Source organism: Phyllobates terribilis, unplaced genomic scaffold (assembly GCF_046119375.1).
Source record: "Phyllobates terribilis strain yellow unplaced genomic scaffold, ASM4611937v1 Scaffold_11__3_contigs__length_659146591, whole genome shotgun sequence".
In the NCBI taxonomy this organism is placed as follows: domain Eukaryota; kingdom Metazoa; phylum Chordata; class Amphibia; order Anura; family Dendrobatidae; genus Phyllobates; species Phyllobates terribilis.
In genome coordinates, this window is record NW_027362771.1 from 441300509 (window position 1) to 441327419 (window position 26911).

At 41.9% G+C, this 26911-nt stretch overlaps 1 protein-coding gene across 4 annotated transcripts in view; it reads left to right on the forward strand.

The window, feature by feature from the left end:
* MFGE8 (milk fat globule EGF and factor V/VIII domain containing) overlaps positions 1–26911 on the forward strand; it is a 64936-nt gene that overhangs the window by 18959 nt on the left and 19066 nt on the right. For 2 of the 4 annotated variants that reach the window (XM_073653265.1, XM_073653268.1), the window contains exons 2-6: positions 15768–15890; positions 17033–17176; positions 21597–21710; positions 23234–23415; positions 26256–26411. In XM_073653265.1, coding sequence (XP_073509366.1) covers positions 15768–15890; positions 17033–17176; positions 21597–21710; positions 23234–23415; positions 26256–26411 — 719 coding nt within the window. The remainder of the gene's footprint in view (positions 1–15767; positions 15891–17032; positions 17177–21596; positions 21711–23233; positions 23416–26255; positions 26412–26911) is intronic. The other 2 variants (XM_073653267.1, XM_073653269.1) reach the window with 1 other exon arrangement.

Here is a 26911-nt window from a genome sequence, read left to right on the forward strand (position 1 = left end):
CAGGATAGCAGTGAACTTTAGGCAAACTGCAGACTCACTTGACGAGATGTGTAACTTGATTGCAACAGTTATGTGAATAGCACTTAGAACAGTTGCAAAAAGTTGGTACCTTGCTTGCTGAGTAGTAAGTGGAGTTTCCGCAGTATTTTTTTTGCTGCCAAGAGGTGCAGAACCTTGCAGAAACGCTGTAGAAATTTCTGCAAGCAAATACTGATCGTGCGCACATACTCTTTCACTTGTTTTCAGGCAGCTGGTAATGTTCACACAGGTATAATAATAAGGCCATGCGGTTGAGTCCAAGCAGGTGAAGTTTATTATCTCCATAAACTTCAGAGGACCCCAGGCAAAACAGAACAGCCTTTCCGGCATAAAGGTATAACAGAAGAAAACCATGTCCTCAGCAAGTACAGGGTCACCTGTTTACAATTAAGTCCATTCACGTCTGCAAAGAATTACTGGTTTCTTCACCTTTTATAGAGCCAAGTCCCAGAGATGTTTCCACCTCTACTGCCAGACCACTCTGGAGCAGCTCAGCTCTCCTTTTACACCAGCTGCACCTCATTGATTGGAGGATGGTAACTACCAGTCCCGCCCGATACTTCCAGTCGTTCCTAAAATCCGGACCCAAATCCAGGCCCATTAAAACACCTCTCTGCACTATACGTGCTGGAGCCTGCTTCTCCAGGTTTCACATCACAGAGGCTAGATACCTCGGTGACACACATACTCCATTCAGGACTTGTCCTGCTGCTTTCTTTCAAGTATTATTCCCCAAATCACTCCTTTGCTAGTAACCAGTACATTTTAATAACTTCCAGTTGCATGTGTGTGTTACCAGACTGCTCCTCCTGCTTGAGGAACTATTTTGACAGGAACACTTTTAAAGTATCTGCCAAGCTACTGGAAATGTTGCTTTCACACATTTGGGATGTTTCACAGCTTCCCTGGCCTGTTCTCATGACTGCAGAACAGCTGCTTAGATCCAGTGACTGATTTTTGCTCTCTCCTGGATAGTACCAACCATATGGAATAATTCTTCTTGCCACCTTATAAATATAGCGATGTCAAGCATTTCTACCGGTAATCACATAAAGGATTCCTTGTTTTTCTCGGTGGTTGCACCCTCACTAGTAGTCACAGCAGAGAACAGAGATTTTGTTATTGGGGTGGGGGGTGGGGTTCATCTGTTGCATATAAACTATTGCGGCTCCCTTTATTGAACCCATTATACTACACAGCACATGGTAAGAGGGGACCATTTTACAGATTTTGAAATGGGACCCAGGAACTTCAAGTGGAATCCTCCTCCTACTTACTACCAATTGTCGTTACCACAGCACCGCCAGTGGTCATTTCTTTGCCTCCTACTCCTGCACCTCTGCTAGCACAGAGGCTGTCAACATATCGCAGATCAGTTCTGCTGAGTAGAGAGTGCATCTGATGGAGCCAGACGTCATTTGTACTTAGAAGCCAGTAGAATCCCTGCCAAATATATGTATATACATACTGTGTATGTATATATAATAAATTAAAGCGGCACATGCCCCAAAACTAGAGACTGGTTACAGCCCAACAACTACCCCACATAAAAGTAAAAAAAAAAGGTGGAAGAGATAGATGCTGGGAAAGGTAGTTGTTTCTGCGCTCTCTGGAATCACGACAAAGACAAGATATATGGTTGTCCTGAGGAAGGAGTAGGTGGACTCTAAAACGCGTAGGCAATAAACCTACATTTTTATTCATACTAATGGTTTGTTGTGACTCCAGAGAGCGCAGAAACAACTTCCTTTCCTAGCATCTACCTCTGACATATCCATAGGAAGCTGCAGCATTTGGAGTCGAGGCTTTATAGGTGTTGTGTCCCACACAACCCTATTAGGTGAGCAGTTTTTAATACTTTTATGTAACATTTATTAATTGGATAAGACCCTATTGCTCTCTTGCATTTTTCCGTAAAAAAAGGTGGAAGGCACACATGGACCAATTAAGTTTTTTGCACTTTTTATTAGTGCGTATGCATCTGCAGACTGTGATGTGCAGAATCTTTTGGGATAGGAAGGTTGTGTTTCCTGTAAATTGCCTACAGGGGCTGTCAATTCTGAATGCTACATGAAAACGCTGAAGGCTTGAAGTTCCAGAGTTAGAAGAGAGAAGACAACTCTTCACTGGAAACATAGCGCAAAGCCCCATACCAGTGTCAGGATCACAGAGTGCATTGCAAAATTTGGCTGAGGAAAAAAAATCTTGTTTTTGCTGGTATAGATTTTTACCAGCGTGGCAATTAGGCTGTTGCTCATTGCTGGCAAACATGCATGACCAATGGTGGTGACTGGAAAAATAATGTTATGTAGATGAAATCTTGCTCTATTCAACTGTTGTTATTCTATTTGTATCTGTTGGACCTACCATGTAAATAAAGAGGAGGCATTACTTTTGGATCAACCCTCGTCTAACAAAAGTAGTTTTAAATTTACTGAACATCACCTAATGAAAATCAGACATTGCTTTTGAGTTGTGCTTCAACAGAAAAAAATAACAAACTAATGTAAATGGCCTGGACTAAAATGATGGTAACCCAAGAAAAGATTGACCATAGGGAAATGTGAAACTAAGGTGTGTTCTGTAATTCCCATCACAGGTGTCTAAAAACTTGCAGTCAGTCAGTCTGCCTATTTAGAGTGTGAAAAGTAGTCACTGCACTATTTGGTATCATGTGTATCACAGTGAACTTGGAGACAAAAAAGCTGAGCGAGAAGATTAGAAACAAATTAATAGACAAACTTGTTAAACACACAGGTTACAAGGCCATCTCCAAACAGCTTGATGTTCCTATTACTAGAGTTGCACATCATTCAAAAGTTTAAGGTCTATGGGATTGCAGCCAACCACCTCTGGACATGGCTGCAAGAGGAAAATTGATGACATATTAAAGAGATGGCTAATATGAATGGTAACCAAAGAGCCCAGAACAACTTCCAAAGAGATTAGAGGTGAAGGTACAGTACAGTCCAAAAGTTTGGACACACCTTCTCCTTTAAAGATTTTTCTGTATTTTCATGACTATGAAAATTGTACATTCACACTGAAGGCATCAAAACTATGAATTAACACATGTGGAATTATATACTTAACAAAAAAGTGTGAAACAACTGAAAATATGTCTTATATTCTAGGTTCTTCAAAGTAGCCACCTTTTGCTTTGTTGACTGCTTTGCACACTCTTGGCATTCTCTTGATGAGCTTCAAGAGGTAGTCACCGGAAATGGTCTTCCAACAATCTTGAAGGAGTTCCCAGAGATGCTTAGCACTTGTTGGCCCTTTTGCCTTCACTCTGCGGTCCAGCTCACCCCAAACCATCTCGATTGGGTTCAGGTCTGGTGACTGTGTAGGCCAGGTCATCTTGCGTAGCTCCGCATCACTCTCCTTCTTGGTCAAATAGCCCTTACACAGCCTGGAGGTGTGTTTGGGGTCATTGTCCTGTTGAAAAATAAATGATGGTCCAACTAAACGCAAACCGGATGGAATAGCATGCCGCTGCAAGATGCTGTGGTAGCCATGCTGGTTCAGTATGCCTTCAATTCTGAATAAATCCCCAACAGTGTCACCAGCAAAGCACCCCCACACCATCACACCTCCTCCATGCTTCACGGTGGGAACCAGGCATGTAGAGTCCATCCGTTCACCTTTTCTGCGTTGCACAAAGACACGGTGGTTGGAACCAAAGATCTCAAATTTGGACTCATCAGACCAAAGCACAGATTTCTACTGGTCTAATGTCAATTCCTTGTGTTCTTTAGCCCAAAACAAGTCTCTTCTGCTTGTTGCCTGTCCTTAGCAGTGGTTTCCTAGCAGCTATTTTACCATGAAGGCCTGCTGCACAAAGTCTCCTCTTAACAGTTGTTGTAGAGATGTGTTTGCTGCTAGAACTCTGTGTGGCATTGACCTGGTCTCTAATCTGAGCTGCTGTTAACCTGTAATTTCTGAGGCTGGTGACTCAAATAAACTTCTCCTCAGAAGCAGAGGTGACTCTTGGTCTTCCTTTCCTGGGGCGATCCTCATGTGAGCCAGTTTCTTTACATAGTAACATAGTAACATAGTTTGTAAAGCCGAATAAAGACTTGCGTCCATCAAGTTCGACCTGTTAGTTCTGTAATTGCTAAAGTTGATCCAGAGGAGGGCAAAAACCCCAAATGATTTAGCCAATCTTCACCTGAGGAAAAATTCCCTCCCGACTCTGAAACCAGCAGTCAGAATAAATCCCTGTATCAACCTATTTTATTTTATTTTTAAGTATACGCTGAAATCTGCCTGGTATCTAGAAATGCATCCAGTCCCCGCTTGAACTGGTGTAGTGAATCCGACATTACCGTCTCCTCACTCAGTGAATTCCATATTCTCACTGCTCTTACCGTAAAGAACCCCTTCCTATGCTGGTGCTGAAACCTTTTCTCTTCCAGTCTTAGTGAAGGCCCTCTTGTTACCGTAATATCCCTCCTTTTGAACAAATCCCGGGCAAGATCTCTATACTGTCCCCTAACATATTTGTACACATTTATTATGTCCCCCCTCAACCTTCTCTTTTCCAGGCTGAATAGTCCTAGTTTTGCCAACCTCTCTGGGTATTGCAGTCCCTCCATTCCCTTTATTAATTTTGTTGCCCTCCTTTTGTACCTTTTCAAGCTCATTTATATCCTTTCTATATATTGGGGCCCATAACTGAGCACAGTATTCCAAGTGTGGTCTGACCAGTGCTTTGTACAGTGGAAGAACAATGTTCTCATCCTTTGCCTCTTCTGATACATCCCATTACCCTGTTTGCCCTTACAGCAGCGGCCTGACTTTGGGCACTCCAATTTAGTTTGCTATCAATCAAGATGCCCAAGTCCTTCTCCATCTCTGAATTCCCCAATGATTTCCCATTCAGTGAGTACTGGTGACTTCCATTTTTCCTTCCCATATGTATGACCTTACATTTCTCCTCGTTAAACCACATTTGCCATTTAATGCTCCACCTACCCAGCTTATCCAAATCCCTCTGTAGGTCTGCACTGTCCTCTTTTGTATTAATTGTTTTACATAACTTTGTGTCATCTGCAAATATTGATATTTTACTATTTATCCCGTTGACTATGTCGTTAATAAAGATATTAAATAACATTGGGCCTAGTACAGACCCCTGTGGTACCCCACTAGTGACGCTTACCCAATCTGAGTATATTCCATTTATAACCACCCTCTGCCTTCTATCCCTTAGCCAGTTTGCTACCCACTTGCAAACATTTTCCCCCAGCCCCATCATTCTCATTTTGTATACCAACCTATTATGTGGCACGCTATCGAACGCTTTTGAGAAGTCGAGATACACGATATCCACTGGTTCCCCCTGATCTACTCGAGAGCTAACCACCTCGTAGAAGTCAATCCGGTTTGTTTGGCAGGAGTGATTCCTCATGAATCCATGTTGGTTCGGGATTAAAAGATTATTAGCATCAAGATGCTCCGTAATTGCCTCTTTAATGAAGCTTTCAAAAATTTTGCCCACAACGGACGTCAGACTCACCGGCCGATAGTTTCCGGCGTCACTTTTTGCTCCCTTTTTGAATATTGGCACTACATTCGCCTGTTGCCAATCAAGTGGTACAGACCCAGTCTCAACAGAGTCCTTAAATATAAGATATAACTGTCTGTCTATCACATTACTTAGTTCCCTTAGTACCCGTGGGTGTATGCCATCAGGTCCTGGTGATTTGTTTATTTTAATGTTACTGAGGCGTTTCTGTACCTCAACTTGGGTTAGATTAGTCATACTTAGTGGAGGATTAAGCTTGTCACTTCTCATTTCTCCTGTTAGTTCTATTTCCTTTGTGAAAGTTGTCGAAAAAAAAATATTTAATAGATTAGCTTTATCCTCATCTTTCTCTATGATTTTGCCTTCCTCACTTTTTATCGGTCCAATATTATCCGATTTAATCCTTTTACTATTTATATACATAAAGAACAGTTTGGGATTTGATCTACTTTCCCTAGCAATACGTTTCTCTGTTTCCTCCTTCGCTATTTTTATTTGTTTTTTACAGGTTCTCGTTTTTTCCTTGTAACACATTAGTGCCTCCTTACTGTTTTCCTGTTTTAATCTCTTGAATGCCTCTTTTTTGCTATTTACCGCCCCTTTTACGTTCTTGTTCATTCATATTGGTTTCCTCTTATTTCGGGCCCTTTTATTCCCATACGGTATATATCTCTCGCACTGAGTATTCAGAAATCTTTTGAAGGTTTCCCATTTACTATTCGTATTCCTTTGATTAAGAACTTTGTCCCAGTCAATAAGTTGAAGGCTTTCTTTCAGCTGATCAAACTTTGCCCTCCTAAAGTTTAATGTTTTTGTTGTTCCATTATTGATAACCCTACTGAAGGGCATTTTGAAATCGATAATATTATGATAGCTATTACCTAGGTGCCCCCCTATCAGGCCTATTAGTCAATATTAAGTCCAACACGGCCTTCCCTCTCGTTGGTTCCTGCACTAGTTGGGAGAGATAATTATCCTTAATATTTGTCAAGAACCTTTTTCCTTTCTGAGATCTACAAGTTTCTGTTTCCCAGTCAATATCCGGGTAGTTGAAATCCCCCATTACAATCACTTCATTATGTTTTGCTACTTTGTCTATTTGTCCTAATAGCAGATTCTCATTCTCCTCTGTTATATTTGGTGGCTTATAGCAGACCCCCAGTAATATTTTTATTATTTTTTGCCCCCTCTATCTCTACCCACATGGACTCGACCCCCTCTTCTCCCTCTCCTATATCTTCCCTTAGTCTGGGTTTTAGACATGACTTTACATATAAGCAGACTCCTCCGCCTTTCCCCTGTTTCCGGTCCCTTCTAAATAAACTATAATCTAATAAATTTACCGCCCAGTCGTAGCTATCGTCTAGCCAAGTCTCTGTTATACCTACGATGTCATACCTCTCCTCCGATATAAGCGCCTGCAGCTCATCCGCCTTATTGGTCAGGCTTCTTGCGTTGGTCAGCATGCAAGATAAAACTTTGGGGTTATTTAGCATCCTATTCTTCTCTAACGATCTAACTGTACTATCCCCACCCCCCTCTCCACCCTCATTATATTCACTTCTCCTCTTCCCCCTTGCTTGCCTCACATCCCACCTATTTCCTTGGTTTCCCCCCCCCACCCGTCTCTAGTTTAAAAACTCCTCCAACCTATTAGCCATCTTCTTCCCCAGCACCGCTGCACCCTCCCCATTGAGGTGCAGCCCGTCCCTACGGTAGAGCCTGTAGCCGACCGCGAAGTCGGCCCTGTTCTCCATGAACCCAAACCCTTCTGCCTTGCACCAACTCTTTAGCCACTTATTCACCCCCCTAACTTCCCGTTGGCGCTCCTGTGTGGCTCGAGGGATTGGTAGTATTTCTGAGAAAACTACCTTGGAGGTCCTTGCCCTAAGCTTCCTACCTAGGTCCCTGAAATCATTTTTAAGGACCCTCCATCTACCACTCACTTTGTCATTGGTGCTGATGTGGACCATGACCGCTGGGTCTTCGCCAGCCCCACCCAGTAACCTGTCAACCCGATCCGCGATGTGCCGGACTCGAGCGCCAGGGAGGCAGCACACCGTTCGGCGATCCCGGTCTTTGTGACAGATTGCCCTGTCTGTCCCCCTAATAATAGTCACCCACTACCAGGACCTGTCTTACCTGCCCTACACTCCCCCCCCCCCCCCTCATTACTGGAGCATACACTCCCCCGGCGGTCAGAGGATCTGTCGTGCTCCATTAATGCCGGTTCTGAACCAGCCTTCCTATACTTCTTCCCTCTATCCCTCCTAACTGTTATCCAGCTCCCTGCCTGTTCAGCCTGCACTTCCCCTCTATGCTCCACCCCCAGTATTGACCCATTGAGTGTCTGCTCGGTGAGCAGCAAACTCCGTTCCATGTTGTCGATGCTCCTCAGTATCGCTATCTGAGCACTTAGATCCAGAATTTGGGCTTCCAAGTGCACGATATGCTCACATCTCTCGCAGCAGTATGGATCCTCGAGTGGTTGCTCACGGAATGCATACATTGCGCAAGATGTACACTGCACGGCTCCGGCCAACATGGACGTCATTCTAAATATGGGGATACAGTCAGTATATATATACAAGTACAAAACACAATTATTTATATATAGGTGTATGGACGGGGATCAATTAGGGATGTGCAAGTGTATCAATTAGATATCGGCGGGGGATCAGTTAAGTATGGACGGGGGATCAATTAAGTATCAAGTATGGACGGGGGAATCAGCTAAGTAGGTCAGGTGGATTAATTAAGTATGGACGGTGTGTCAATTAACTATCGACTGGGGATCAATAAATATGGACTGGGGAAATAATTAGTTGTGGACTGGGGAATCAATTAATTATGGACAGGGGGTTAATTAAATATGGATGGGGATAAGGCAAATAAATAGGGATTGGGGATCAGTAAAAGTGGACAGGGGGAATCTATTAAATATGGACAAGGGGGATCAATTGATTATGGGCTGGGGGGTGGTCGATCTTTGTAGTGCTTGATGGTTTTTGCAACTGCACTTGGGGACACTTTCAAAGTTTTCCCAATGTTTCGCACTGACTGACCTTCATTTTTTAAAGTAATGATGGCCACTCGTTTTTCTTTACTTAGCTGCATTTTTCTTGCCATAATACAAATTCTAATGGTCTATTCAGTAGGACTATCAGCTGTGTATCCACCCGACTTCTGCACAACACAACTGATGGTCCCAACCCCATTTATAAGGCAAGAAATCCCACTTATTAAACCTGACAGGGCACACCTGTAAAGTGAAAACCATTTCCGGTGACCTACCTCTTGAAGCTCATCAAGAGAATACCAAGAGTGTGCAAAGCAGTCATCAAAGCAAAAGGTGGCTACTTTGAAGAACCTAGAATATAAGACATATTTTCAGTTGTTTCACACTTTTTTGTTAAGTATATAATTGCACATGTGTTAATTCATAGTTTTGATTCCTTCAGTGTGAATGTACAATTTTCATAGTCATGAAAATACAGAAAAATCTTTAAATGAGAAGGTGTGTCCAAACTTTTGGTCTGTACTGTACATCCGTGTCAGATCGCACATCCATCACTGTTTTGGCTAAAGTGAACGTCATGGAAGATGTTGAAAGCAAATCATAAAAAAGCATATTGACAAACCATGAAGCTTCTGGGAGAATGTCCTTTGGACTTATGGGACATAACTGGAGCTTTTTGGCAAGTCACATCAGCTTTATGTTCACAGACACAAAAATGAAGCGTACAAAGAAAAGAACATTGTACCTACTGTGAAACATGGAGGAGGCTATAATTATATTTTGGGGTTGGCACAGGGTGTCTTTAATCTGTGCAGGGTACAATGAAATCTCAAGACCCATCAAGGCATTCTGGAGCAAAATGTGCTGCCCAGTGTCAGAAAGCTTGTTCTCATTCTCAAGTCATGGGTTCTCCAACAGGATAATGACAAAACACACAGATAAAAACTTCCAATAATAGCTAAGAGCACAACATTGGACTATTCTGAAGAGGCTTCTATGAAGCCTGATCTAAATCCTATTGAATATCTGTGGAAAGAACGCAAAACTGCAGACATGGAGAAGGCTCACGAGAAGTGGGCCAAAATACCTGTGGACAGGTGCAGAATTCTTAACGAGAGTCACAGAAATTGTTTGTTTGCAGTGATTGTTGTGCACCAAAATATTAAGTTAAGGGTACCATCAATTTGTCCAGGCCATTTTCATTAGTTTTTATCATTTTTTTTCTGTTGAAAATCAAATATTCCTTTTGAATTTTGGTTCATTAGTTGATATTCGGTAAATTTTAAAGTGAAAATTACTTTTGTCAGTTTCATGTTATTTCAGTTAAAACTGGGTTTTTCTTACTTTAACAGTTAACAATTTGGTCCACATCTGTATAAGACATTGTCAATAGGGTTAATTTTCTAGACCAATTTTTGGGTTCTGTCAAACTCTAAATTTTAATTTCTCCATGTACAAGTGGGACAAAGGCTATTAGAACAGAGAAGTGAACGAGAATTAGATTTTCCCATAGTCGCCGTTCTCCATTATTAGATCTTTTCCCCTGTAATAAAAAGCTGTTCCAACAAGGAGAGCATGACAGAGCTGTAAATGCCGTTCTCCGATATACAAAGGGAGTTACAAATGTATATTAACTTTAAGAATTTTTTTTTTTTATGCTGTACCCCCTCATCCCCGGATTCTGATGGTAATGTTCAACCAGGATTTATAACATAAGTTGAAGGACAATGAAATAATTTACGGCACACAAACTGCATTTCCCAAGAAACATGCTTATTCTTTTACAAATGTCCTCTTCTTTCTCTAGAGAACACAGCTGGACCTTGAAATGGCTGAAAACAATTGTCCAACTATAATAGACAGTGCACCCTTTATGTGCCTGCTGGAGAAGCCTAGTCTTTACAGAATGCATTACAGCTAAAGTTATTTAGCCACCCTTAATTGTTTCACCATACACAATCTGTTCAGGCCACGTTCACATGTCACATCGATAAATATTAACCAGTTGGATGGACATTTTACATGTTCAGTTGCTCGCTCTAAGTTGGTTATCCAAACGGTTTACTGGTGGCTCCACCACAACATTTACATTAAACAGCTAAATGCCAAAAATTGTTATGTCATATCTTCACCTTTCTGACCGTATCTTTTAGAAGGAAGCCCCAGATTTGACATCATATAAAAGGGCTCTTTTCCTCCCCACTTATTTTGCCAATAATTCATGACTGTGGAGTCGGAGCTAGGTGTGGTTGGCGGTGTAGTCAGTAGAAATGTTTGCACTCCAACTTTTTAATTATTAGCGTTTATTAATATTGATGTATTAACTTTCATAGGAACTTAGACGCGACCAATCAGCGATTTGGGCGCCAAATTTAAACACCGCTCTGCTGATTGCGCCCAGTCGGCCGTATACATATTCTAGAATACCTGATGCGTTAGAATCGGGCCACCATATAGTATAAATATACTTGTTCTGTCAATCTAAGGCCCTTAATCTAAAAAAAAACGTGATGTTGGTTTTACTACACTAAGTTTTTATTACTGATCAGTCACCTGTTTTGAAGGAGTCAGGATCTGAGTGTACTGACCCACAGCTCTGCACAGTACATTTGTGTGGGTATGTTTGGAGTGCAGTCGGAAAAAAATATATTCATATGATGACCGTGCATTTGTCAGCTGATTAAAATCTCATGTTTATGGCTAGTTTACACAGCCCCAAGGATTCCTTCTACATTCTCCTCTACAAATAAGAAAAGGTAAGCCTGTTGTATACACATTAGATAGCTTATCTTCATGCCAGGAGGCCCCCATATCGTCGATTTTTGTGAATACTTTTATCTAATATGTATTTGTAGTAGGACTTTTTGTTCATGGAATTGAATCTGGCAAAAAAAACCACTTCTTAATTGCAGTCTCTAAAGTCGGACATATAACAGATTCTTCCAAAAAGAAGTTAATATTGGATAACCATGATTAGCAGTCACAACGTGACTGATGCTCTTTCAAATTGCTAATGTCCCTTGCAATGTTATGATCTGGACTGGATTGGAGGTTTTACCATTGCAACCACTAAGGGGAGCAAAGGCTGGTAAAGTAGTCAAAGGAAGCCAGAGGTCGGTACGCAGGAGTGGCAGTACAGTATTGGAGGATTAGCAGGTCGCGTAGTCTGTAGGGAAGCCAGAGGTCGGTACACAGGAGACAGCAGTATGGTATGAAGCAGCAGGTGAGAGAGCTAGACTGGAGGTTGGGAGCTCAATAATCTTGCGGTACCAGGCCAGGTTTATATAGTGTGTTCAATCAGGCGCAACACAGGTACTGGTATCTGCATTAGCAAGGAACTGTCCAGTGAGCTGAATAGCTAAAGCGGAAGTTCTTCTGCCTGGTGCACGTGAGTCGCCGGGTTCTAGTCCTGACATCCTGTTTCCAACATTTGGCAGGGACATGCTCTTCAAATAGATTCATATAAAGAGCCTATAACTATGGATATATTTCTTTGTGTCAACTAGATGATGATTAGACGCACACACGTTTAGAGCGTAGCAAACAGGGAATATTTGTATTACTAATGGCGCATCCTCCGAGTCACAGCAGGTGGTGGAGCAGCAGGTGACACTTGGGGAGGAGGGCCTCGTAGGTGAGTCGTAACTGAGTGCATGAGATGAGCTATGAGTGACAGTGATCTAAAATGACGTGCACTGTATACATTCTGGCGCAAGCTTTTGTGAATTGCAACACTGAGCAATATAGATTGAGGTGAAGAGTGGAAAATTCATCATGACTGGCGTAGAACACTCCCGCTACTTCAGTCTTGATGGAGTAGAAGAGGCACATCACTTAATGAATTAAGTGCCTCTTCTGAGTGACCGGTGCCATGCCAAAAATGCTACTACTGGAGTACTATTTCTGGTGTAAAGAATTGCTGCCACTTTTTGTGAATTGGGCAGGTGTGACCACACCTTGACTCTTCCCATTTTGACGAAGCTAATCCAAAATGGTGTGAAATCACCAAAAGTCGCAGTTTATTTGCGCCACTCTGTGTTACACAAAAAAAAAAAAAACCACTGCAACTTTTCAAATCTTTTTTTCCACTTTTGTTGCATAAAAGCTTTGAATTATTGTCAGCGTCTTTGTGCACTTTGGCACATATCAGCAGCAAAGGGATATTGGGAGGGTAGGGTGCATGTGCTGTCTTCTGGGTTGTATTGCTTAGAGAATCACCTTCTGGTCACAATCTAGCATGCTTTGAAGAGTGTATATAGTTTGTGTGATCTTTTTAGTTCTCATTTATGTGACCTTTTATGTAATGATAGTATTATTATGGAAATGTGTAATAAACTAGCCTCTGGGTATACACCATGTAACATGTCGACAAAGATTTTTTTTTTTTTATCATGTGTTCAGTTGATAATCTAATAAGCTTTACTGATAAATCCCTAGCAAGCTCTTTACTATTGGAAGTGATCCAAAAAGTACAGGTTTGCTACCTCCCTAAAGGGGAAGCAAGAAACAATGCCACACGAGCCATTAGCTTAATCCACTAAGCCTAGAAGTGTCCTAGACCAATGTCTAAAGTGGTTGGCTTACCTGGACCTTATCTCCATATTCATACCGCCTTACATCTCAAACCCACTAATTTGAACATTTAACCTTCACCTCGCATATAAAGCTTCTCAAAAATATACATTCAGTGGATGATTTGTACAGATCCTGCAGCTAGGCGGTCTTTTGCGCTGGGCAATCTTCTGAAAAACAGAAAAGTTTGATGGCATGCCTGTATACTTGTCCGATGGTGGAAGTCAAGGCATACAGGATTCTTTTGTAAAAATGTCTGCATTTTTCAGGGGTGCTTAGTGAAACAACCTTTCCCCCTTTTTTATTTGGGAGAACATATTTCTCCTAGGGCATTTGATTAATGTTACTAGACCTTTGCTTCTCGCTGCATGGAAATCCTCTGTGCAACAGGCCACCATTTGGTGATCTTGCTGAAAGAATGCATATGGAGGAGTTTCCAAGCTTATCTCAATATTAAACCAACTTTTGACATTTCTTTCTACGATATAAACCCCATATTTCACTTTTTCTCTCACTTTCTTTAAATAGTAACTAACCCCAGCAACATAAGAGGACGGCAATATAGGAGTAGATCAAACACCTTTAAGGCAATTTTCACACTGCATTCAGCCTATGATTGAGCCCCTAGTTAACGGGATTCAGACATTTGCACTGATGGGGCCATTGACTGTAATGATGCTGATGGAGTTGCATTGTGCTCTCAGACATCATTTTCAGCAGTATCTACCTATTTGGGGCAGGCACATTGTGACTCCATCTGCATCATTAAAATCAATTATCCTATTTTCTAGGGCTTCAAACGCAAGTCCCAACGTATCCACTGACAGTAGGGTAAGTGGCTTTTGTGGCTGGACAAAAAATGTAGTGCAGACAACATCTTTTGATTCGGGGTAAAAAAATAGATTGCAGTAAAATTTTAAGACATTTTTGGACTGTTTTATCTCCATTCAAATGAATGGATCCTGTATTGGATCACTTTTGTTTCTGCTGTTATTTTCCCTAAACCAAAATATCTACAGGACAAGTGAACAGAGCCCAAGGTGACTTGTTCCATACTGTTTTCTGTTTTCAATGTACCAAAACATTTGAATACAATCCATCCATTGTCTTTGTGACCACACTGCAGTATGGCTGGACATCATAACTGCGTTTTTGTTATTTTTTATGCAATTATTCCATGTGCTTATTATTTATATTACATGTACATCTGTGGGATATAGAGGTCTTAATGCGGTTTGTCCCTCTATTAAATAAAATGGTTCTTTTGTACTTGAGGAAAGGGAAAAAATAAATCCATGTATGTGTATGTCTGGCATATTTTCCCATGTCACTGTCCACTAAATTATTGCCCAACTCCAGTTAGGATTTAGTTACGGGACTAAGGAATCGGATGAATTATGTAAATGTTTAGGACAAATAGCAATTTCTGTGGACTCTAATCGGATGTTGTGGATCTTTGGTGTAGGGTTTATATTGAAAGCCATACTATGTTTTCCATGTTTCTAACACAAGTGCTCGCTACTGAAATAAAGTGCAAATACTGTGCAGCAGCACTCTGCAAACATATAAATGACTTCCACTAGTGCCAGACATGAGGCACTCTCTACACATTTTGATCAAAGTGTATGAGCCCACCTGCGAATGTAATTGCTTCTGCATATTAATTTATTAATCTACATAGTGCTAGCCAGCTTCTTCAGTTTCTGCACTGTGCATTCTTGGGTGTATCTACCTCCTTCTTGCCAATCTTTTCAACACTCTTTAATTGAAGCAAGGTATAGTTTTATCCTAATCTTCAGTGTATTTGAGACCTAAGTGCAGAAAGACGAGTCTATAGTATAGGGTTCCATCTGAGGGAGGTCGCCTTGTCATTGGCAGATGGGCTGACACTTTGATTAGCTCGCACAAGGGTCCTTAGTTTTTACATGTGTAGCAATATTGCAATGCATGTGTATATAATGTTTGCAGAGTGCTGTTACATAGTGTTTTTGCATATTAGTTTTGTATGGCAGCCACAGCATATTTGCACCTGCTTAGTCATTTCATAGTAATGGTAGTGTTGGGGCCAATATATATGTATAATTGCAATGCCCATAAGGCTGGGAGTATGCCCCATCTTACATATTATAACTTGTACAGTGTAAGTATCCCTTAAAAACAAGGCGTGTGGCACCTAGGGTACCTCAGTTTGAGGACCTAGCCTCTAAGCAATGCCACTGATCTATATTTATTTGCCTAGTACAGAATGGACTACCATGTCTTTTTAAGACAAGTAGAGAGACAAGCGGATCGGTCATCAGATTTCATTATTTTGGAAAAACTTTAAAAAAAAATTAAAATTTGCTTAATTTCCTTGCTGCTTATTTGACTGGCAGGCTCTCATAGTCATTATGTATGCCAATCAGGCAGGAAAACTTTGCAAAAGTATTAAACATTTATGTCACAAAGGTTTTATTTAAAAATAAGTCTACCATGTCTACGAGACCCATAGAGCTGTGAGAAATGTATGTTATACAAGCAATGTGCAGTCAGCGGCCTGATCTCAATATTGTTGTTCTGAATAGTTAGAAAACTATTTTGTTTTTCTTGTGTTTTTTTCCATTTTAGGTGAGCTTTGTGAAACAAACGTATGTCTCAATGGAGGAACCTGTTTTGTCAGTGCCAGTAAAGATCACTTTTGTATCTGCCCCGATGGCTTTGCTGGAACAGATTGCAACATGACAGAGAAAGGTAATGTAGACACAGTGCCGCTGCTTGGGAACCGAGTGCTTAACATTACACACATCAGACTTTATAGGGACCGATCATTACTAGGGTTTTCCATGACCTGATCACAAAAATATGACTCTTTTTTTAAGATTAATATGTGTCCACAGTATTCCCCTTTTTTGGCTTCTCTCCATCGCGCATGCATTTCTTTACAGGAGCCAGTTCTTACTGTGGCAATTTCCAGACCGGTGCACTAAATAGAACATAACAGAAAATGGAGGAGGAGTGTGAAAGTCGCATGACCTGCGCTAAGATCAGATTCGGAGCTGCGCACTACTATACGTAAACTTGGAAAAAGGCTTCTTTAGCTAAGAGAAAGCATAAGCGATCATTCAGACGTCCCTGCCAATCAGTCCGAGCACGGACTGGCCACGGCTCTCTTAAGACCCAAGCGTGACCGCTTCATAGACCCACGGCCAGTCCATACATTGCGGTCCGATCTCAGACTGATTTACATGGATGTCTGAATGGGCCCTAAAAATGATTTTCGCCTGGTCTTGGGGTTCGGGGGGGGGGAGAGGGGCTCCAAAAATTTTTAAAAATAATTACTGTACTTAAAGTGGTCATCTGGGACCTCTGTTTATTTTTCCTATTGGGCTAATAACTTCTATCCAGGTAGTTGCTACCTACCTGTCTGTTCTGCCCAGTGACTCTCCTGCTTCATTTCACTTCACATCAACAGAACGACTCCTTCTCTTCCAGGCTGCTCTGACGATGGATCATCACTCCCGCCATCATGCTGATTGTCAGCCAGCTCCCCGCAGTTATGCAGCTGGGATCCGGCTGTCAGTCAGCATGCCATCAGCCGTGATGCCCCGTCAACAGAAGAGAAGAAGCTGTTGATGAGATGTCAACAGAACCAGGAGAATCACCGGCACAAGCCATCTGTATCTGCTCTGAGTCTGCAGATTAACCTGTGGACTTCACCTTTTGATTTTATAAAGGAAATATATACTATCTGCAAAGGTTGCCTGTGTGAACATAGCCTTAGGTAACTACACTGTACCAGGCTGGGTATAGACATCATAGTTATGCAGTCCGAAAAAGTACTAAATTCAGAATTTTTAGATTTACTTTTACCTGTATTACTTTGTTTTACTTAGGTCCTTGCCAACCAAATCCCTGCCACAACAATGGGGAGTGCCAGGAGCTGTCCCACACTCGCAGAGGAGATACATTTGCCCAGTATGCTTGCAAATGTCTTACTGGCTACTTTGGAGAGAACTGTGAAAACAGTGAGTATTCAGGTGATACTTCAAAATGAATAGATATTTCCTGAATATATTTTAGTACACCGTATCCATTGCGTATTGTATTCTATTGGAGTGTGCACATACAATCAGGATTTGGTGAAGAATTTATCTCCGTATTGTGCTGAAACCTTCTCAAATCTGCTAATAGTTCATGTTCAATGCAAGTGAATGTGGTGTCTCATGCCTCATCTATATCCAGCGGAATAAAGATCACGCTGCGGATTTTAAGATCTGCAATATATTTTTATGATTTATGTGGAATCGTAACAGAAAAGTCATAAATTACCCACATTTGTATTCCAATGGGGTTGTACTTGTTTCCATGCCCTGGGACATCCGAAGTAGAAGTTCTAGAATCCGCCCCGGCCGTGGATGTTTTTTTAATCATTAGACTTGTCTATGGTGACTTGTTATTGCCGAGAGCAGAGGAATGGCACGTGATAAACTCTAGTAAATGAGGTCGTTTTCCAGATGGAAGTGCATGCCCTACTATTACTGACATGACAATTGTACGTTTTACTTGTTCGTATATTCAAAAAACGTCCTAAAATCTTGTATAGCTTTTTAAAAAAAAAAAAAAGTAATAAAGCAGCAGAAAAGAACACCATGCCTTCCTGTAAACCAGATTTTTGTCTTACTTGTGGTATGAATGTATTTTTGGAGTCAAGATATAAACAGGCTGGGAAATAGAATCTGTATGACTCATGACATAAAGCTTTCCGGAAATATCGCCAGTCTGGATTTATGAGCGCTGTGAGCCTCTTTCTGTGTTGTTGAACACTGCAGCTGATTCTTCGGTGCCCACCTGTGTTTTTTAGCCCTTAGATTTTGGGTTACAAACGTGTAACTGATGTATTCTCAATAGAGGCATACATTTAGATATGTTGTCCCATCAGGACAAGCTTCCTCTAGTGCGACAGTTCCTTCCCACCCACCCCGATGAAGTTGGTTGTCAGGGTCCTGCTGTTACAATCTGCTGTGGCGCATTGTACGTGACCATGACAAGTCCTCCAGAGTGAGAGGAGCACTCAGCCCGAACAGGGCACATAGGTAGCGGCTGCCCATATAGATAGATAGATAGATAGATAGGAGGTACTGAACTGGGCAAGTGGGTACGAGCCAACCCACTTTTATATAGGAGGTACTGAACCAGGCACATGGGTAGTAGATGACCTAATGTATAGGAGGAACCAAACACAGCACATGGGTAGGAGTTGACCTTATATAGGAGGTATCGAACAGGGCACCTGGGTTGGAGCTAACCCAATATATAGGAGGTATTGAACAGGGCACCTGGGTTGGAGCTAACCCAATATATAGGAGGTATCGAACAGGGCACCTGGGTTGGAGCTGACCCAATATATAGGAGGTATCGAACATGCACCTGGGTTGGAGTTGACCTTATATAGGAGGTATTGAACAGGGCACATGGGTAGGAGTAGACCTTATATTGGAGGTACCGAACTGTGCATATAGGTAAGAGTTGATCTTATAAGACATCCCCATAATGCCTCAAAGTCTCCTGTCACGGTGGGTTATAACTTCCTAATATGCTCCACGTTTTTCTTTTGTCTGAACTGCTGCCATGTGCACACTTACATTGCTTATATATGCAAAGGTTTCTAATCTATAGACATAGGAGAACAATTATAAATCCTTTAAGAAAATGTAAAAAAAAAAACTGAACCACCTCGACAATTGGAAAATAATGACTCTTTAATTTCTTGGAGCAAATGAGAATATTAGATGCAATTGTAGAAACTATGCGGGAACTCTATTATTAGGCAGTGTAAAAAAATCACTTTAAAATTGCCGATTGCGTCTATTAAAAATAATAGTCTTTATGTAGAATAAGAGGAAGGCTATTATTCTAGGGGTAAGTGGTGACAGGTTCATATCTCCTTAATTGCAAAGTTATTCTGAAAATCAGTGGTAATTGGCAAAAATTGCACTTGAAAAGTAGTAACGCTGTCCACACTGTGTTTTTTTAGTTTACGTTTCCTCTCTTGTGAGAAACTCCAGAGGGTTTTAGTCAAGGAATGTGCAAAAAAAAATCTCTCCAAACATAAACTATCTACAGCTTTTCCTGAGGCCGGTAATGATGTGAAATGATTACAGTATGTGCCCAGGGCCACAGGAGGACAATCTGATTGAACTAAATGTACGACTCCCACAATCCGCTGGCGATTAAAGTGCACAGTCCTGAAAAATAAACTTTTTTTTTTTTAAAGACCTTCAGATTCATTCCCGAAGTGGCGATTTGTAGTTAGCATTTAATTGAGCATGATTGTTTTACTTGAGGCAAAATGTGACGATAAGGGATTTTTACTTTTTGAAATTTTTTTTTAAACATTTTATAGTTTTCATCTTTATAACATTCAGTGCAAATATTACGATATGGAAAGTCTGCTAATCCAATTTGTTGTAATTTTAGGACGTCTTACCTGGTAGTCTACCACTTTGACATTATTGCTTCCATAGTGAGACTATGGCATTTCTTTATTTTCCCATTACTGGTTGAATGTTAATACCGGTGCATGTGAAGAATGAGTTAGTAATTACAATAATAATAATTAAGTATGACCTTAATCTCGGAATACTCCATGTAAGTAGACAATATAATAAGCATTGTTAGCTCTGCATCCACTCCTAAGCCACCAGGAATCTGAGAGATGCGGACATGCCTCTGTGCAGACTTTTCCTAAAAGACCGGTCAACCCCTTTAACCTCTAAAATAAAGCCTGATCACCTAATTCAGGGTTTGGCAATTAATTTTCAAAAGGGGCCACATGAGAAACCCTTGTGAGAGAGATTACTTTGCTTAATTTTGAGCAGAATTAAGTCTGTTCACCAGCTGCTACTGCTAATACATGTTACAATCTGGCTCATTGTAATGTGTTTTCTGACCAGTTGTGGCTAATAAAAGCCATATAATTTACTGGGTTTTATTTATAAAGTTTATATGAAGCAGTAAATCATATGGTTCCTGTTATTCTGCCTTTTGGACCTTGATTGACCGCTCCCCCCACACAGTATGATGCCCCTAGTCATCCCCCCACAGAATGATGCTTCTGCCGCCTCCCACACAGTTTTTTGGACCTCCACATCCACCCTCCACACCCAGTATGATGGTCCCCACATCCACCCTCTGCACACAGTATGATGGGTCTCCACATCCACCCTCTACACAGTATGATGGTCCCAAAACATCCACCCTCTGCACGCAGTATGATGGTCCCAAAACATCCACCCTCTGCACGCAGTATGATGGTCCCAAAACATCCACCCTCTGCACGCAGTATGATGGTCCCAAAACATCCACCCTCTGCACGCAGTATGATGGTCCCAAAACATCCACCCTCTGCACGCAGTATGATGGTCCCAAAACATCCACCCTCTGCACGCAGTATGATGGTCCCAAAACATCCACCCTCTGCACACAGTATGATGGTCCCAAAACATCCACCCTCTGCACACAGTATGATGGTCCCAAAACATCCACCCTCTGCACACAGTATGATGGTCCCAAAACATCCACCCTCTGCACACAGTATGATGGTCCCAAAACATCCGCCCTCTGCACACAGTATGATGGTCCCAAAACATCCGCCCTCTGCACACAGTATGATGGTCCCAAAACATCCGCCCTCTGCACACAGTATGATGGTCCCAAAACATCCGCCCTCTGCACACAGTATGATGGTCCCAAAACATCCGCCCTCTGCACACAGTATGATGGTCCCAAAACATCCGCCCTCTGCACACAGTATGGTGGTCCCAAAACATCCGCCCTCTGCACACAGTATGATGGTCCCAAAACATCCACACAGTATGATGGGTCCCCACAATTTTTCCCAATTACTGACTGACAAAAAATAAATAGAACTACTTGCCTAGCTCCATGCACTACTCTGGTCTGTACATCTTGTGGACTCCGTACATCAGGTGCGATGGAGTGCAGGGTAAATGGTGGAAGAGGGAACCGACTGCTTCCTGTTTCGCCTTTATTTTTACCGATATCTGCATCATGAGGATGCAGATCCCAGTGATACAGTTGCGGGGGAGGGGAGACACGGCTTCTAACTCATCATCAGCTAGCCCAGTCCGGAAACCATTCTATGCCCAAGTCTGCCCTAGTTCAATCCACTGCAAAATGGAGTGGATTAGGAAGCAATGGATGATTGTCTATAGTCTTCTGGAAGACCACTTCCCTCCGTAACGCTCAAAACGTCTTGTAGATGAAAAAGTTATGACTATGCCTCTTACATTTTGTTTATTTCTTTTACCGCATGTAGGAGCAGTATTAGACAATATAGCATCAGATGTGTGTGTACTATATATTACTATGGCATGTTGGTGAAGATCCCGTTTCTTGTTTTTTTTAATGTTTTTCTGCCTTAAATATTTGTCCTAGGTGAGAATCATTGTTCTTCATATCCTTGTAAAAATGGAGGAGTCTGCCAAAATCTTATTAACGATTACAGCTGTAAATGCGTCTCACCATTTATCGGAAAAGGGTGCCAAATCCGTAAGTGATTTTCATTTTGTTTTGTTAGTTTGCAACTCTTATCAGTTAGTATGAACAACCCTATTTTTCAGGATATAAGATGCAACATAGTAATGGGTAATGTCCCCCAATTCTGTACTAATAACACCAATCCTGGTATATATGACCCCCCAATCCTGGTATATATGCCCCCCCCCCAATCCTGGTATATGTGGCCCCTCCCCATCCTGGTATATGTGGCCCCTCCCCATCCTGGTATATGTGGCCCCTCCCCATCCTGGTATATGTGGCCCCTCCCAATCCTGGTATATATGGCCCCTCCCCATCCTGGTATATATGGCCCCTCCCCATCCTGGTATACGTGGCCCCCTCCATGCCATGCTGGTATATATGCTTGCCCCCCCTCATCCTGGTATATATGATCTGCTGCCCCCCCCCCACCTCATCCTGGTATTCACAGTCCCCCAGCCGCATCCTGGTATACATGGTCTCCCAGCCTGGTATATATGGCCCCCATCATGCTAAACACATAAAAAAATAAACTATTCTTCTCTGCTTCCTCGCAGTGCGGTGGCCTCTTCTGCCACCAGCTGATTTCAGCGTGTAAGAGGTGCAGCATATGACATCTCTGCCATTGGCCCTGACATTCCAAGGTCAGCTGCCGGAATATTCACTGCTCCCTACGCCTGGGACTATGGGAGTGGAGAGCAGTGAATATTCATTTTCTTTAACAGCGGGCACAGTGTTGGCCGCAGCCAATGGCTCCTGCAGCGGATGGGCGATCACGTGTACCCGCTATTAAAGAGAATGAGTATTCACTGCTCTACACACCCATAGTCCCTCTCCCTCTCACCTCTGGCTTCAGTGCATAGAGGTGGGCGGGGCTATGGACGTGGGGAGCAGTGAATATTCATTTTCTTTAACAGCGGGCACAGTGTTGGCCGCATGCAGCCGGCTCCTGCCTCTGTGACCCGCTCCTCCAACGCTGCTGCTCCCCCCCATAGCCACAGCCACACTATAAGGTACATCCGAACTATAAGACGCACCCCTCACTTTCCTCCAAAATTTTGGCAGAAAAGTGTGTCTTATAGTCCGAAAAATACGGTAAAACTTTCCTGGTGGTGTAAAGTGGAGGGGTCATTATCACTCATTTTAATGTCATTGGGTAGAATAGGGAGGTAATAAATCTATTGTTAGTGTCTCTGCAGTGTGTATACAGTGAGCTGGCCACAGTGTACAGTCATGATATGCAGCCCTGTCTAATAATGAAGTTACCGAAAAATACGGTAATTTATTGATTTTAGATGATTGTGCAGCCATCCATAAACACTGCAGCACAGAGGATAGGACAAACTGTAAAGTTTTTAATGTAACGCTGTTGCAAAAATGATTTTTAGCCCCAAATACTTGCTTTAAAAAAAAATCCCTGAAAGTAATCACCCAATTTAATACATTGAATAGCTTTTCAATGAGTTGATTTGTTTGTCTAATATTGTACATCTGTCCAGTCATTTTGCTCTAATCCAATACATTTAATTACCTAGGTTGCGCAAATGCATTAGGAATGGAGGGTGGCGCTATATCCGATGCCCAGATCACGTCTTCTTCCTTATACCATGGTTTTCTTGGTCTGCAGCGTTGGGGCCCTAATCTTGCTCGGTTGAACAATAAAGGATTAGTGAATGCATGGACGGCAAGTAGCTATGACAAGCATCCATGGATTCAGGTATATATATGGATTGCTTCTATTAAAAAGGGTGACAAAATGCCAAAGATGGCTAAAGGGAACCGGTCACTAGGCTTTTTTTTAATGCTTCATCTGAGAGCATTAAGGCAAATCAGGGTAAAGACCCTGATTCTAGCGATACTGTAGGTCACTTGCTTTTCTGCTGGCTGCAGTTTTGATAAAATCACAGTTTTATCTGTTGCAGATAGAGCCATTCTGACTGCTGAGCTCTGTATAACCCTGCCCACACCACTGATTGGTAGCCTTTTGTGTACACTGTGCATAGGCAGAAACCTGCAAATCAATGGTGGGGGCGGGGATATACAGAGCTCCTAAATATGGAGGACTACATGGCAGCAGGTTTGCTAGTCCTCTAATGATGATCTGCTGCTGATAAAACAGTGTTTTTATTAAAACTACAGCAAGCAGCCCAGTAAGTGACACATCACTTAAATCAGGGTCTCTGCCCCTACACCATGCTGCTCTTACATTCGGTGGCAAAAACCTGTGACCGATTTGCCTTTTAAAGGAAACCCGGCATGAATTTTGAGAATGGCTTGGTTACTGCCGCCGTTTTCCCCTAGACAGGTCTCCTCCTGTTTGTGTCTAGCATTTCAGGGTAAAACCTACACAGCATCAATAATAAAATCTGTCTCGGGTTCATGCTGCCCATGGTTCTGGCCGCAAGAATAATCTGACAGGTTCCTTTTTCTTAGTACTTTGTTTTTTTTTCCCTTTTGTATAATGCGCCTTATGCTTCAGTCTGTGCGAATATACTGTAAATATACCTAATTTTTCTGTCTTGGGTTAGTCACTTTTTTTGTCAGTTAGAAAAAAATTATTGGCAATTTGAGTCCACTAAAGCATTCACTTAAAGGGGTTTTCCCAAAATCCCAAGTTAGGTCATTGGATAAGGGGATACCTTGCTGATTGCTGGGTATCCTACTGCTCGGAATTACAATCATCATCTTTCTCCCATCTTGGAGTAACCCTTGACTCTGCCTTTTCCTTCAAACCCCACACCCAATCTCTCGCCACCTCCTGCCGCCTCCAGCTCAAAAATATTTCCAGAATCCGTCCTTTCCTCAACCCTCAATCTACTAAACTGCTTGTGCGTGCCCTCATCATCTCCAGCCTCGACTACTGCAACATCCTCCTCTGTGGCCTACCTGCTAACACTCTCACACCCCTCCAGTCCATCCTTAACTCTGCTGCGCAACTGTTCCATCTCTCGCCTCGCTACTCCTCTGCTAACCCCCTTTGCAAATCCCTTCACTGGCTCCCAATTGCCCAGCGTATCCTGTTCCAACTACTAACACTGACCTACAAAGCCATCCATAACCTTTCTCCTCCGTACATCTCTGAACTAATCTCCCGATATATTCCCTTACATAATCTCTGGTCTCCCAAGACCTCCTTCTCTCCTCCACACTTATTGTTTCCTCGCCCAATCGCCTCCAAAATTTCTCCCGAATATCCCCCGTCCTATGGAATTCTGTGCCTCAACACGTCTGATTATTCACCACACCTGGATCCTTCAGACAGAACCTGAAAACCCATCTCTTCAAACAAGCTTACAGCCTGCCATGACCTTGCCTGCTGCCACCTCAACAACACCGGAGCTACTGCAACCCCCCAACCTACTGTCTCCTTCCCCATTCCTGTAGAATGTAAGCCCGCAAGGGCAGGGTCCTCTTCCCTCTGTACCAGTCTACCATTGTTAGTTTGTTTACTATAAGTGATAACTGTATTTGGTATGTAACCCCTCGTCATGTACAGCACCATGGAATCAATGGCGCTATATAAATAAATAATAATAATTACAAAGCCCTGTATCCATAAGCAAGTTATCCATTTTTCTCTAATATGGGATAACTTGTGATTTTGGGAAAACCCCTTTTATGTGTCATGTGCTAGTCAAAGCGGATTAGGCTGCCGAATGTAAGGAAAGAACATCCTCCTTAATGTGGACTGTACTGCCGAATGTCCTGGTGTTTACAGAGGAGGACCACTTCCTGTCATTATAGGACCACACCTTCTACAAAATAAATGATTCAGCTGTCAGACTGCCGCCTGGTTTTACTTAAAAAGCTAAATTGTACATTTTAAATAAATCTTTCAAGCGAAAAGTTGATTTGACTTTTTTATGGGGATGAAATATCCCTAATGTGTCTGATTTATCCTTTGTATTATACTTACCAGTGGAGCAGAACTTTACAAGCCATTTTCTTTAAAAGTATAAATCTTATGATATGAGACTTTATTTTCTGACAGACTCTCCACAACGATATTTTGTTGTTCAGTGTTTGGTTTGTGTGACACTAAATCTTGTCTACTGTGGTGGACTATGTTCTTGAGATGATGGCCTTGGCTTCAGTTCTTCAGTTACACATCAACCATCTCTCCATCTTGGCACACTTCTAGATGCAATTTCCTTTCATGGAGGCTTTTTTTATAGGGTTATATTCTTTAAGTTGTGCACACATACCTTGTAAGGTAAAGTTAAAGAGTTGTCTGAGATTTTTAATAAATGGGCCATGAACATTAAATTTGTTGAGAATGGCAAGATAACTAATACTCCCTCACCTGAACAGGGCAGGTTGGATTCCAACATGCAGGATGATTTGATGCCTTAAAGTTTACATTCTCTTTGTCTATTAAATGGCATGTATCTCACAATTACTGGTTTATAGGGCTGCTAGTGGAGATGATGGGACCCACATACAGGTCTTGCATGGGGGTCGCCGTCTTTGCTCTCACCCTAATGAGTACTCCATTCTTTTACTTCTTTTCCCATCACTATTTGTGTTTAAACTTGCTCAATTACAATGTTTCTATAGGTTAACCTCTTGAGACAGATAAGGGTTTCTGGGATCATTACTCAAGGTGCCAGTCGGATGGGCAAGTCCGAATACGTGAAGGAATTTAGGGTGGCATACAGCGTGGATGGACATGAATTCACCTTTTACAAAGTTGAAGGACAGAAAAAAGACAAGGTGGGCATTTTCTACTGATTAGTATAATGTTAAAAGGAAGCTACATCAGAAAGTGACCTATTATCACAATTTGTATTAAAAATAATGAAAAAAACTCTTTGTAGTTTTCACACTAACCATTCGGCCTTTTTAAAACTGTTACTACTTGTTGTTTCAGGAAACAACACATGTACAGAGCTTCAGTGGTCAGATCCAGACACTATATTTTGTATCTAATTGGTCTGTGCAAAGATCATTGTGAATGGAGGGGCAGCTGTGACATCGCCTATAAAAAAAAAAAAAAGCCAAACGCCAGAATTACGTTTTTTTCGTCGTCCCAACATTGCAATAAAATGCAATAACGGGCGATCAAAACATTGGATCTACCCCAAAAACGGTATCAATAAAAACGTCAGCCCGGCGTGCAAAAAATAAGCCCCAGATCCCGAAAAATGGAGATGCTGCGGGTCTCGGAAAATGGCGCTTTTTTTTGTTTTTATAGCAAACTTTGGAAATTTTCT